The following is a 12,911-nucleotide window of genomic DNA, read 5'->3' as shown; positions in this document are numbered from 1 at the left end:
TGATATTTGAAAATTAATTAGTCATTTGTGCCGATACTGCAATGAGATGTAGTATCAAAATATGTAGATGTAGATGTAGATGAGAATCAAAACTATGAAAAACAGCTGAAAATTATCTAACAAATCAAGAAAGGGAAAGAAAAAAGGAAGTGATGAAGGCTAGGCTATTTTTTTGTTTGTTTGTTTGTTTTTTGAGACAGAGTATTGCTCTGTTGCCCAGGCTAGAGTGCTGTGGCGTTAGCCTAGTTCACAGCAACCTCAAACTCCTGGGCTTAAGCAATCCTTCTGCCTCAGCCTCCTGAGTAGCTGGGACTACAGGCATGCACCACCATGGCCGGCTAATTTTTTCTATATATATTTTAGTTGTCCAGCTAATTTATTTCTATTTTTAGTAGAGACGGGGTCTCGCTCTTGCTCAGGCTGGTCTCGAACTCCTGACCACGAGTGATCCTCCCGTCTCAGCCTCCCACAGCGCTAGGATTACAGGCATGAGCCACCGCACCCAGCCAAGGCTAGGCTATTTTATGCTCATCATTTCATTTTTACACAATCCCCTGGTATACATGCTATTACATTTGCTTTATAGATAAGGCAACTCAGAGAGTTTAAATAATACCTAAGGTTTGAATTTTGGTGAAGTCAGTATTTCAACCCAGGTCTAACTGACTCTAAGGCTGTAATTCTAATGTTGTAGGTATGGCTACAAATACACACACACGTGCACACACATACACAGAGCTACTCCTCAAGGATATAGTTCCCATTCAGTTCCGTTTCTAGGGAGGAGAAGACTACTTTGAAACAGGACTTCCTTTTCTCTTAACTAACGTGTGGCCACCTGTGGCTATAACTTACTGCTTCCCACCCAGAATCCCAAGTAATGCATTACCTCTGTCTGAAGGACACAGGAATAGCCAACACCCCAAAGCTTTGGCTGCTGGTGTGGCCTTAAATCCCAGGGGAGGGGCACTGCCTTGAATCTCTAACTGCAGGTTTCTGGCCTTGCACGGGACTCATGGGCTCTGCCTCACCCTAGCTGGCAGTCACTTTGGAGAAAGGTATGTCCCCAGCAGGGGTTAGGCTTCTTCACCCATGGACTGGTTTCCATTGGATCAGAGCTCGACCCAAAAGAAGACGAAGTCAAAGAGGAGCAAAGCTACCTACTTGTGGGTAAGAAGAGTCTGATTTTTAAACTTTCCAATATAAAATGGCTCCTGCTTCATGGCACCAGTAGAAACATTTAAAGTGATGACTGGAAAACCACTCTGGTGTGTCCAACTGTCCATTATGCTTTTTACTGTTGCTGGCAAAAGAATTTTACTCTGGTCATCGATGGCCTGTTTTTTAAAAAATCATCACAAAAGCAGTTCTAGTCATCAGCAAAACCTTTTGAAGTAGCAATCTCCTAAAATAAACTAGGTAGCTATTCTATTCCCATTTATGTAGTGCCCCGCAGTGAGTGATATTCTGGGTCACATTCAGAATTCTGTTTATCTCTATTTGTCATTGGTTCTTTCGTTCGTTCATTCATTCCCTGAACACATATTTGCGGGAATACAGTGAAAACTAGAGACTCCCTGCCCTAAGGGAGTTTCACAATGAGGAAAAATTGTTTTCCTGTGGAACTGCCTTTACCCATGGGTTCCCTATCTTGTTGGACTGTGTCTTACGAAACAACTCAGCAAGAATGTGTCAGAAAGTAGGACAATTACCATTTGAAAATGCCTCCATAGATCATCTTGCTCAACATTTGAGTAGGAAAATGTCTTCAAGTATGACTATAAAATAGAAAAGTTATGGTTAAAATAAATAACATGGCAAAACGCTTTATGCTTACTGCTCTCCAGGTAACAACTATTTTGTACACTTACCTTGAGTGCGCTGATAAATAAATGTTCATTCAAGAAACTAGAAAGCATCCGGGCCATAGACGCTCCCTAGGACATAAGAAGCTGTCCATTATTTAAACAAAATTCAATATCTACATACTGACACATTCCATTTTTATAAGCAATATTCTGGACTCTGCTCCTAATTGCATTTTGCACTTTAGTTGAACATTTGAATTATACGAAAATATGCTAACAAAATAGTAGACTGTCACTAATTACGAGGTAAAAGATGAGCAAATGTCCTGAATATAAAGACTTCACCATACACAAAATGTTTTGAAATTGAGAGATTTACATGGCAAGAACAAATTTCCATCAAACAGAAGGGTTCACCTTAAAAGTAACTAGTTATTTAAGTCTATTTATAATGGTAGATGGTATGGAACATCGAATATGGTCTTGATTAAAATATTCAGGGTGAGAAAATTTAATCATATTTTCTGAAACCCATCTAATGACTAAAATTAAGGGTATTTGTATCAAAAGTTTTAAGTTGCATATTAATCTATAACACTTAGAATCCATTTTATGCAACTTTCTACAAGAGTACAGAACAAAAGGACATTTGTAAATGCTTTTTACCTTGTTGTAAGTAAATAAGTCAAAGAGTTCATTTATTTCACTTGTTTCTGTGAAATTTTCCACCTTCGTGGACACAGCTCTAGACACCAGGGCATGATCTTCGTTGAGGACACCGTGTAAAATGTTAGAAAAAAAGACCTCATTCTATAAAGGAAAAGATTGAGCCACATTAACTTCTGAGGCGTCACAGAAGTACAATGGTCCTAAAATACTTTCAAAAACAGATACTGAAGAGGGAAAAAATCAATAATTGAGAAGTGTCTGAATCATGATATGCCAAATAAGTCAGGATTCCTTGAATAATAAAACTGTAGGATACTTTCCTTCCCATTTTGCATCCTTTTTTATTTAGATTCTTTAAAAAAATCAATTACAAAAGTTAATGTGTCTTCCAAGAGCCACCTAGTTCCCCTAAGGAGGTCCGTGGCCCCCCTGACAGGGCCTTCCAGGGAATAGCATCTCTAGGTGGTTTTAATCCTCTAGAATTTTATTTTATTTTTTCAGTAACTCCTTAAAATGGATCAGTCTCTCTTACGTAGACATTTACAAACCAAAAGCATGCCAGATTTACAAATCCACAGAGATGCTGATGTAATAATTTAAAATTGGAAATAAATCCATAGACTGGATACTACAGTTTATGGCTCATGCATTAAGAGAAGGTAATTTATTATATTTTAATGGGAACCACAGAACTCTCCAAAAGACTAGATCTCTCTTAGATGAATGACAAGGGCAACTTCTCCCTGAAATAAGGCTAAAAGGAAAACCAATTTATAGCCAAAGAGGGGTCTGGGATGAAGAGCCAGAGCAAAGAAGTAGAGAAGCGATACAGATGTAAGTTCACAGGCCAGAGAGCTGGGTGGAGCCCTCATGATCCACGTTAAGCCTCAAGTCCCTAGTGACTCTCTTTGGTGTCTCCCAGTTGACTCTCTCATCCCTCGGCAGTGTCAGATTTTCAAATTCTATTCCACTTCCATTTGCCAATGTTCCAATCCACCCTTTCCTATTAGCACATTATTTTTAGATTAGTAATACTATTGATTAGACTATTATCAAACTTTGCTCTTGTAGAAACGAGAAAGCAATATGTCTCAGACTTTGATGTGAATAAGGATCACCTGGGAATTTTGTCAAAATCATGTTCTAATTCAGGTGGTCTGGGTTGGAGCCTGTCTTTCTAATAAACTACACAAAAATGCTGATGTTGCTAGTTTGAGAACCACACTTTGAGTAGCAAGGATTTAAAACAGTCATCTGCATAGGTTCGATCCTATTCATTAAGCCTAGATTTTATTAGTTTAACACTCAAGAGTTCTTGAGAGTGTCTCACTGTTGATCTGCGTCATATGAGCACAATGCGGAAAATAGAGAAAATAAAAAACACCCACAATCTCACACCCTAACTATCATTACAATGTTAGTATAGTTCTTTCAAATCTTTTTTTATGTATTTATTTATTCCCATAGTTGTAAAAACTTTTTATCCTCCTTATTTACTTATAGCATTTTTAAAATTTTGCTACCTCATCTTTATAACTATCCTTTATAAGGGCTGCTGCATGATTTTAAAAACTCCAGAAATATAAATTGGAAGGACATAAACTGAAATTTAATAGTAATTACACAGGGTGGTGAAATCATAGGTGATTTTATTCTTTTCAAAATATAGCGGATAAAACTTTTGCAAAAGCAAAACATTAAAATTAATAAATACACAGCTGCATAATATCCCTGTTGGAGGCCGGGCGTGGTGGCTCATGTTTGTAATCCTAGCATTCTGGGAGGCCGAGGCAGGCAGATGGTTTGAGCTCAGGAGTTCGAGACCAGCCTGAGCAAGAGCGAGACCCCGTCTCTACTAAAATAGAAAGAAATTAGCTGGACAACTAAAAATATGTACAAAAAAATTAGCCAGGCATGGTGGCGCATGCCTGTAGTCCCAGCTACTCAGGAGGCTGAGGCAGGAGGATCGCTTAAGCCCAGGAGTTTGAGGTTGCTGTGAGCTAGGCTGACGCCACGGCACTCACTCTAGCCTGGGCAGCACAGTGAGACTCTGTCTCAAAAAAAAAAAAAAAAAAAAGAAAAGAAAAAAGAAAGAAAGAAAGAAATTAGCTGGACAACTAAAAATATATATAGAAAAAAATTAGCCAGGCATGGTAGTGCATGCCTGTAGTCCCAGCTACTCAGGAGGCTGAGGCAGGAGGATCGCTTGAGCCCAGGAGTTTGAGGTTGCTGTCAGCTAGGCTGACCCCACGGTACTCTAGCCCAGGCAACAGAATGAGACTGTCTCAAAAAAAAAAAAAAAAAAAAAAAAAAATCCCTGTCAGGTCAATGGACCACTATTGACTTAATCATTTCTCTATTATTAGACATTTAAGCTGCTTCTAACTTTTTACTTTACAACTAATTTTAATGAACATTTTTGTACATATTGCCTCTTCCCTATTTTGTGCCCCTTCCCCCCTGACTGGATCGTCTGTCTCTCTTCTACCTGCCTGGTATAAGGTTTTACATAATCTTCTTGATATCACTGTAACCAAACAAGATAACTGATGAATGACGCAATCACCTCTTCTTCAACACCCTACGGGTCTTTCTACTCTAGGCCTCCCATAAAGTGATGCTGTCCCCAGCCTGTTCCAGCTCTGCTGGAGGGAAACACTACATAAAAGTGACATCAGCTTTAAAAATAATAACAATAATATTTAACCACTGCACATAGTGATTAGATAAAATGGGTCTGTATACTCACCATTATTTCATCCTGCAAGTTGTGATATCCCAGAGAAGATCTATTTTTATTAAAATCTATTCTTACATTTAGAATCATAACACTATTTATTGTAATGAATTTGTGTCAAATATTATAGTGGTTAAAAACACAGGACTGGCGTCGAGCTGCCTATATTTGAATCCTACCTCAGCCCTTTAGGAGTGGTGTGCCTCACAAAAGTCAACCGAATTTATCTTTCTGAAACTCAGTTTTGCCATCTGAAAATGGGAAAAATAATGCTGCCCTCATTGGACTATTATGAGAATTCAATTAATTTACATAAAGTTCTTAGCACAATCCCTAGCAAATAGGACATGCTCAATAAGGGTTAACTACTTCTGTGATTACCTATCATTATTTTTATTATTATTTCTTCAGAGTTGCTCTAAGGATTGAAAAGGTAATGTGTATAACACTCTGCAAGTATGTAACCACAGCTTAGTTAATGGTAGTTGTTTCAACTGTACATAGTAGATGCTCAATGATTTGTTGAATGACTGCATGAAACCGATTTTACAAATGAGGAACTGAAGCTCAGAGGGGTTCATCTGCTGGCCTCAGCTTACAATGACGGTAAAGGCAGAGCAATATCTGACTGGCTGCAGGGCCCATATGTACCCTTTCCCTTCACCCAGTCTGCGGCTTCCTTAGATCAGGATGAAGAAGAGACAAAGAAAAGGCAGTGAGTGGCAATGTCAGGGTTGGAGCTTCAAGAAACCCGTGGTTCTTAATGTTCTGAACCATTGATCATGACCCGTTCATATCATGCTTTAATGACTTTCAGCTGAAATTGGACCAAGAACTAGAAAAAAATAGAAAATCTGTTTCTACATATGGTTCTGTGACTCCCTTACTCAATTTCAATCAAATTACTAGATTAAAAGGAAGCCAAAATTCTTGATCTCCAGAGATCACTGAAGCAAGAGCTTAAGCTTTTTTAAAAACAAAGCTTGTGAAACCTCCTCAAGCATCAGGATCTAGTGCTTTCTGGCAAGCGTATATTCACTCAGTTTCACAAGCAATTGAGAACTGTAGGCTCAGAAAAGAGTGATTAAGAAACCAATGATAAAAAGAAATAATGGTACAAAAAGAGACTACTCTGGCAATCTTAGCTTCAAAAATATCAGTAATATGTTTTCATCAAGTTTTGCCAGATAGTGATATTTAGTTGGCTTAAGAGGTAACTGAAATTGATATTAATAATATATTCTATTCAATTAAAAAATAGAGGGTAAATTTCATTGTTTTATGAGAATTAAACTTCTTCACTTATTGACTCTAAGCACAGAGTTAATTTGGGATACAATCAAATGCTTTCAAAAAGTTATAGACAGCACTAACCACATGTGAATAAAAGTTATAAAACAGATACAAACAGTTTTGTAGATATAGAGTATTAGGAAAGGACTTCTGAAAACAACTAACATTTACTGTATGTACACAAAGTGTGTATATGAAAAGAATCATATAATAACACACACACACATCCTTAGCTCCTTGAGGGTGAGAATACTTTAGTGTGTTTTCTCCGTAGAGCACAGTGGTTAAAAGCATGGGCTTTGCAGTCACAGAGACCTGAATTGAACCTCAGCTCTGACATTTAGTAACTATGAGAGACCTTGGGGAATTTACCTAATGCCTCTATGCCTCAGTTTCTTCATCTGTAAAACAGAAATAACAACAATACTCATATGGCTGTTTTGAGGACTGAGTAAGATTATGTATAGAATTCACACTGTCTCGCACTTAAGTTCTAAATATTTGGTGACTGTTATATACAGTATTATTGTTGTTATCATTATCCTCATCGTCAGCCTAGGCCCAGACAACTGGGTTGGAATCTCAGTTCTGTCCCAGTGAGGCAAATGACCTTGGGCAAATCATTTAACCCTTCAGCACTTCAGTCTCCTGATCTATATAATGATGTCCAAAGTCCTCTCCGTGAAAAGCAGGGCCCGTGCACAGTGCAGGCAGGGAAGAGAGAGGCACTGCAGGGAGACTGGGCTGGGGCCTGGGACATCTTACAGGACGTCCGCAAAGGGTAGGGTGCGTGGCATAGAACTGAGGTCTTAAGAGCCTGTACTACATCAGTGCTTCCTAGACACTGTGATTTCACAAACAGATAAAAAGAGATTTTTTAAAAAGGTTTCTATGGGGCTAAGATGGGTTTGTCAACTTTTTATTCTGACAATCAACAAAAACAAGAACCACTTACCTACTATCACAATCTTTCATAAAAGAAGGAAATTTTACTACCAAAACAATAGAAAGAACATAATCTTAGAATCTCCTGTAAGATAAATAGATTTAGCCTGTAAAGAAGATCTAGCAAGTGGACATCAGCACTTCCGATATTAAGCTCTTTGAATGAGTGAGGATAGGGAGGAGAAAGGAAGTCAAGACTCTAGCACTGGAACAGCTGGGAGGTGTGAAGAGGTAGAGGCCAGCGAAGAGTAGCTGGAAGGAGCATGCCAAGGTTCCAGGAGGCAGAACGAAGGGGGAAAGAGGATGTGAACTGAGAAAGGACCTCTAGTTTGCTCAAGAAGTGAGATCAACATTAAGTATAAACATTTAAATGTCTAAATCAAATCAAATCAATTTGGCTTTATCATGCCATTCTGGAAGCACTAATTACTCCAATAAATTAAATATCAGAAATATAACCTACAGTTGAAATAATCAGATTTGCATCTCCATGAATTTATTTTTCAATGTTACTATTTACTCAAATTAGCCCCAAAATATCAGCAATAATATTAAATATGAATCATTAAAAGTAGCATATTAATTATCATTAAAGTCATAGACCACTGGTTACAACTGCTTTAAAATTTAGTTTAGATAGGAATAAGTGAAAATAATCTAAAAACCAACAAGAGGGAAAAATTATATACAGACACCTTATAAGGTGATAAACTATTAGGCAGCCATGAAAAATCTTCTTTTCAGAAAAGCTTTAATGACTTGTAGAAATGTTCACAAGATAATATGAAGTACATAAAGCATTACAAATTTTTATGTAATTCCTACTTTCAAAATCTTGGAATTAAAACACATCAAAAAGATAATATAGATCATCTTTGGTATTATAAATAATTTAATATTCCTTGTATTTTTCAGTATTTTATACATTTTCAATAATAAATATGCATTACTTTTATAATTAAGAGAAAATATGTTAAATAAATTTAACAAACATACTTACTCTTGGGAGTTTAGGATTGAAATAGTTAATTACGCCCAACTCAAAATAAGATGCAAAACCCTCCTTGAGCCAGATATTGTTCCACCAATTCATGGTAACCAAGTTTCCAAACCACTTTTGGAGATGAAAGAAAAAAGAGCTTTCTTTTAAAATTATATTTGTAGTAATGCATGTTAAATAAATGTAGGGTCAAAAGAAATAATTAACTTTATTTGCCATCAGTAATAAAATTTGAAAACAAGACTCCAAAAAGCTTGTTTTAACATGAGGAGATATCAGTCATGCATTTCTTTGAAACAATTATCTTATATCCAATGATTGAAAACAATTTTGATTTTATGATTGACTGATTGACTGAGACAGAGTCTTGCTCTGTTGCCCTGAGTAGACTGCATCATCGTAGCTCACTACAACCTCAAACTCAGGTTGAGGCTCAAGGGATCCTCCTGCCTCAGCCTCCCCAGTAGTAGCTGGGACTACAGGCGCATGCTATGACGCCTGGCTAATTTTTCTATTTTTAGTAGAGACAGGCTCTCATTTTTGCTCAGGCTGATCTCAAACTCCTGACCTCAAGCAATCTTCCCACCTCAGCCTCCCAAGAGTGCTAGGGCATGAGCCACCATGCCTGGCCAGCAATTTTTGTTTTAAAACTGTGATTTATAAACATAAGATCAGTTAGAGTAACATTTCTTAAACTATCCGCTTTGCCCAAAAGTTGTGTTTAGTTAAGTAAACCAGAAGCCCTGAATGCTGACTTACTACCTACTAACTCTAGCACCTATACTCTAAATAGGCTACAACAGAATTTTGCTATGAGCAGTTGTGTATGTTTTAAGAACATGATATGTACCATGTGCAAATCACTCAAGCAATCATATGCTCTGTAACCACGTCCAGCTGTAATTATTTTCTATTTGAGCTGAACAGAAAATAAAAGTGCCAAAAGGATGATGAAAAGAATTAGGAAAGAAAAACACAATAATTTCCAAAACCAACTAACCCATGCTCTGCTATTTAACCAAATTTTTAGAACAGCTATGATGTACTAATAGTTAGCAGCCTGTATTCCAAAACAATGTGTCACTTAGGCTATAATAAAAAATGACACTTAAGATGACTGATCCAAACTTGTGAAAGTGCGTGTTGACTGTGCACCAGGATGTTATTCAATCCTAGTGAGTTGTTCTTTTCCAGAACTTCTCATGCAGCCACATAGCAAAGAAGATAACACTTTCATGATGGAGATGATTTCTTTCTTCATAGGCTTGTATTAATGACATAGAGAACAAAATGCAGATGTGAAAATCTCCATCAAAGCAAACAGCTAAACTTCTAAAATTGCAACATGAAAGCATGTATGAAAGATCTGACGAAATGAATCGTTGCTTACACTACCTTTGGGTATGTGGCTCGAGGATTAACTATTGCTCACCTCACTAACATATTGCCTGTGTTCCCCTAACCTCTATCCAACACCAACAAAAAATAAAATTTATAACAATCTACTGATGAAATGCAGGTGTCCTTTCAGTGACCCTTTTGAATATCCCTTACTTTCAGGTGGAATGAAAACCAAATACTCCTGGCTCTGTGTGGCTCACTTCTCCTGAAGAAGACTTTGTGGAGCAAAGTTAATCTTTAAATGTAAACACTCAACCCTCAGCTGGCCCATAAGGTCTCATCACTATAAGCCACCACGAATAGCTCAAATCTAGCCAGAATCTGATTATGTATAACCTTCCCTGATTTTCCCTTGACATCACACTTTTTGAATACCGATTTTCTTTTTTAAAATTTGGTATATGGCAGGATATTTTGGGTTTTTTGCTATTTTTGGTAAAGCAGCTGGAGAATACTGTCATGTGAAATAAGAAAGAACATTTTACCACATGCCTGATGTCCAATCTCGTGGGAGATAATGCAGGAGATCAAAGTCTTTTTTTCTGTCAATTGATCATTTGGTTGCAGCAACAATAATGATTCATCAAACATCAATAGTCCCCAGTTTTCCATTGCACGGTTGTCAAAAATAGGCAAGGCAATTATATCTAAATGGATTTAAATGTAGGAAAAAATAAAATCATCTCTTCCAAGAAAATTTGGACTTTCTAGATATAATATTTCAAAATGAAATCATAATATTACTGTATAATACAAGTGAATATTTATAACCTGAGGTGAGAGAAGCATTTTTAAAGACTACTATCAAAGACAGAAGCCAGAAAATAAATTGTTTTGACTACATTAAAATAAAATAGTTTCAATAAAAGACTTGTATTCAAAATACACAAAGAACTCTTAAAACTCAAAAATAGAAAAATAAACAACCCAATTATAAAACAGGCAAAAGATCTGGACACCACACTAAAGAAGATATTCAAATAACAAACGCATGAAAAGATGTTCGACATCATTTGTCATTAGAGAATTGCAAATTAAAACAATGATGAGATACACACCTGCTAGAATGGCTAAAATCCAAAACACTGGCAACACCAAATGCTGACAAGGATATGGAGCAACAGGAATTCTCATTCACTGCTGGTGGGAATGCAAAATGGTACAGCCACTTTGGAAGACAGTCTGACAGTTTCTTCCAAAATTAAACATAGGCTTATTATAAGATCTAACAATTGTACTCCTTGGTATTAATCCAAATGAGCTGAAAATGTATGTCCACAAAAAAGCCGCACACAAATGTTTATGGCAGCTTTATTCACGATTGCTAAAAGTTGGAAGCAACCACGATGCCATTCAATAGAAGAGTGGATAAACTGTGATACATCCATACAATACAGTATTGTTCAGCAACAAAAAGAAATGCGCTATCACGCTATGAAAAGACATGGAGGAACCTTAAACGCATGTTGCTAAGTGCAAGAAGGCAGTCTGAGAAAACTACATACTGTGTGATTCCAACTATATGACATTCTGGAATAGGCAAAATTATAAAGACAATAAAAAGATCAGTAGTTATCAGGGATTCAGGGGAAGGGGGCAGGGAAGATGAACAGGTAAAGCACCAAGGATTTTTATGGCAGTGAAACTGATCTGTATAATAGTGTAATGGCAGATACAAGTCATTATACATTTGTCAAACCCATAGAACTGTACAACGCAAAAAGTGAACCCTAAGATAAGCCACAGATGTTAGTGGATAATAATGTCTCAGTATTGGTTCATCAGTGTAACAAATTACCGCACTGAGGCAAGATGTGAACAATAGAAGGAGGAAAGGGAAGCGGGGTGCGCAATGAGAATTCTCTATACTTTCTGCACGATTTTCCTGTAAACCTAAAACTGCTCTAAACAATAGTCTATTTAAATTAAATACTTTATTTCACCAAAAGACATTATAAACACATTTGAAAGCCAGACTACAACCAAGCAAAAATATCTGAAGCACATACCACAGGCAATTAGATAATTATTTTTAATATTTAGAGATATCTGACCAATCAAAAAAGAAAAAATATGTGAACAATTCACCAAAGAAATAATTCAAACGGTCAGAAATCTTATTTAAAAGTTGAATTTCATTCATTATCAAAAAACAAAAATTAAAATGCTATAACTTAACTTTTAAAATACATAAGATTAATAATTAGTATTGGTATAGGTATAGGAAAACTGTCACATAGCCTGTTGATGAGGGTGTCAACTGGTACAATAATTTTGGAGCAATCTGGCAAAATGCTTCATAATCTTTAAAAATCTTCATAAATTTTGACTAAATCATTCTACTTTTGGAATTTATGCTAAGGTAAATAGTATAGATATTTGTTTTTAGTGTTTTAAAAATTAGGCAAGAAAGGTGGAATCAATTCAAATGTTCAACAACAGAGGATTAAATATTTTGTCAAGTTGATATGTAGGCATTCTATGTCTTAAAAATATCGATACAAAAGAGTTTTTAGTTATCTAGATCATGTTGCTGTATAGTGTTTTTTAAAAAAGCCATTCAAAGAACCATGTCAAATCTACAGTGCCATTTTTTTGTTAAAAACAAGGAGTAAATGCGGTGGAAGACAGAGATTGAGATTGACAGACTTTGGGAAGATACACACCAAAATGTCAGTTGTGGTTATCTCTTTTTGATAGCATTACAGGAGATTTTTCTTCCCTTTTTTGTGCTTCTTTTTTCTGTTTTCCCAAATTTTTGACAATGTGATCATTACTTTTATAAGTAGAACAGTAAGAGTTTTATTTTATTTTATTTTCCTAATGGAAGAAATATCACTCCTATAATCCATGCTACTTTTGCCTAATGAATGTTCTATGTTGTGCTATGTTAAATATTTAAGTTGACTTTCCACACGGCTGAAGCAGACCATGTGTAGCGAAGTGTAACATTACACAGCCTCCAGCAATTAGTGCTCTATTACCTTACCTTTGGGCATGCTTAGTTGCGTTAGCTTAGGTTGCCCATCCTTCTAACCTTCCTCTTCCCCCACTCACA

At 36.5% G+C, this 12,911-nt stretch overlaps 1 protein-coding gene across 1 annotated transcript in view; it reads right to left on the bottom strand.

The window, feature by feature from the left end:
- The window catches only part of LVRN (laeverin), a 61,530-nt gene that overhangs the window by 22,985 nt on the left and 25,634 nt on the right, over positions 1–12,911 (bottom strand). Inside the window, exons 5-10 of the mRNA XM_069492491.1 lie at positions 10,346–10,500; positions 8,453–8,566; positions 2,475–2,618; positions 1,872–1,937; positions 1,713–1,778; positions 1,165–1,337 (exon numbers count right to left, since the gene is read on the bottom strand). Coding sequence (XP_069348592.1) covers positions 1,165–1,337; positions 1,713–1,778; positions 1,872–1,937; positions 2,475–2,618; positions 8,453–8,566; positions 10,346–10,500 — 718 coding nt within the window. The remainder of the gene's footprint in view (positions 1–1,164; positions 1,338–1,712; positions 1,779–1,871; positions 1,938–2,474; positions 2,619–8,452; positions 8,567–10,345; positions 10,501–12,911) is intronic.

Source organism: Eulemur rufifrons, chromosome 17 (genome assembly GCF_041146395.1).
Source record: "Eulemur rufifrons isolate Redbay chromosome 17, OSU_ERuf_1, whole genome shotgun sequence".
NCBI classification, from domain to species: domain Eukaryota; kingdom Metazoa; phylum Chordata; class Mammalia; order Primates; family Lemuridae; genus Eulemur; species Eulemur rufifrons.
The sequence above is the reverse complement of the archived record's forward strand: the minus strand, read 5'-3'. Positions and strand labels throughout refer to the sequence as shown.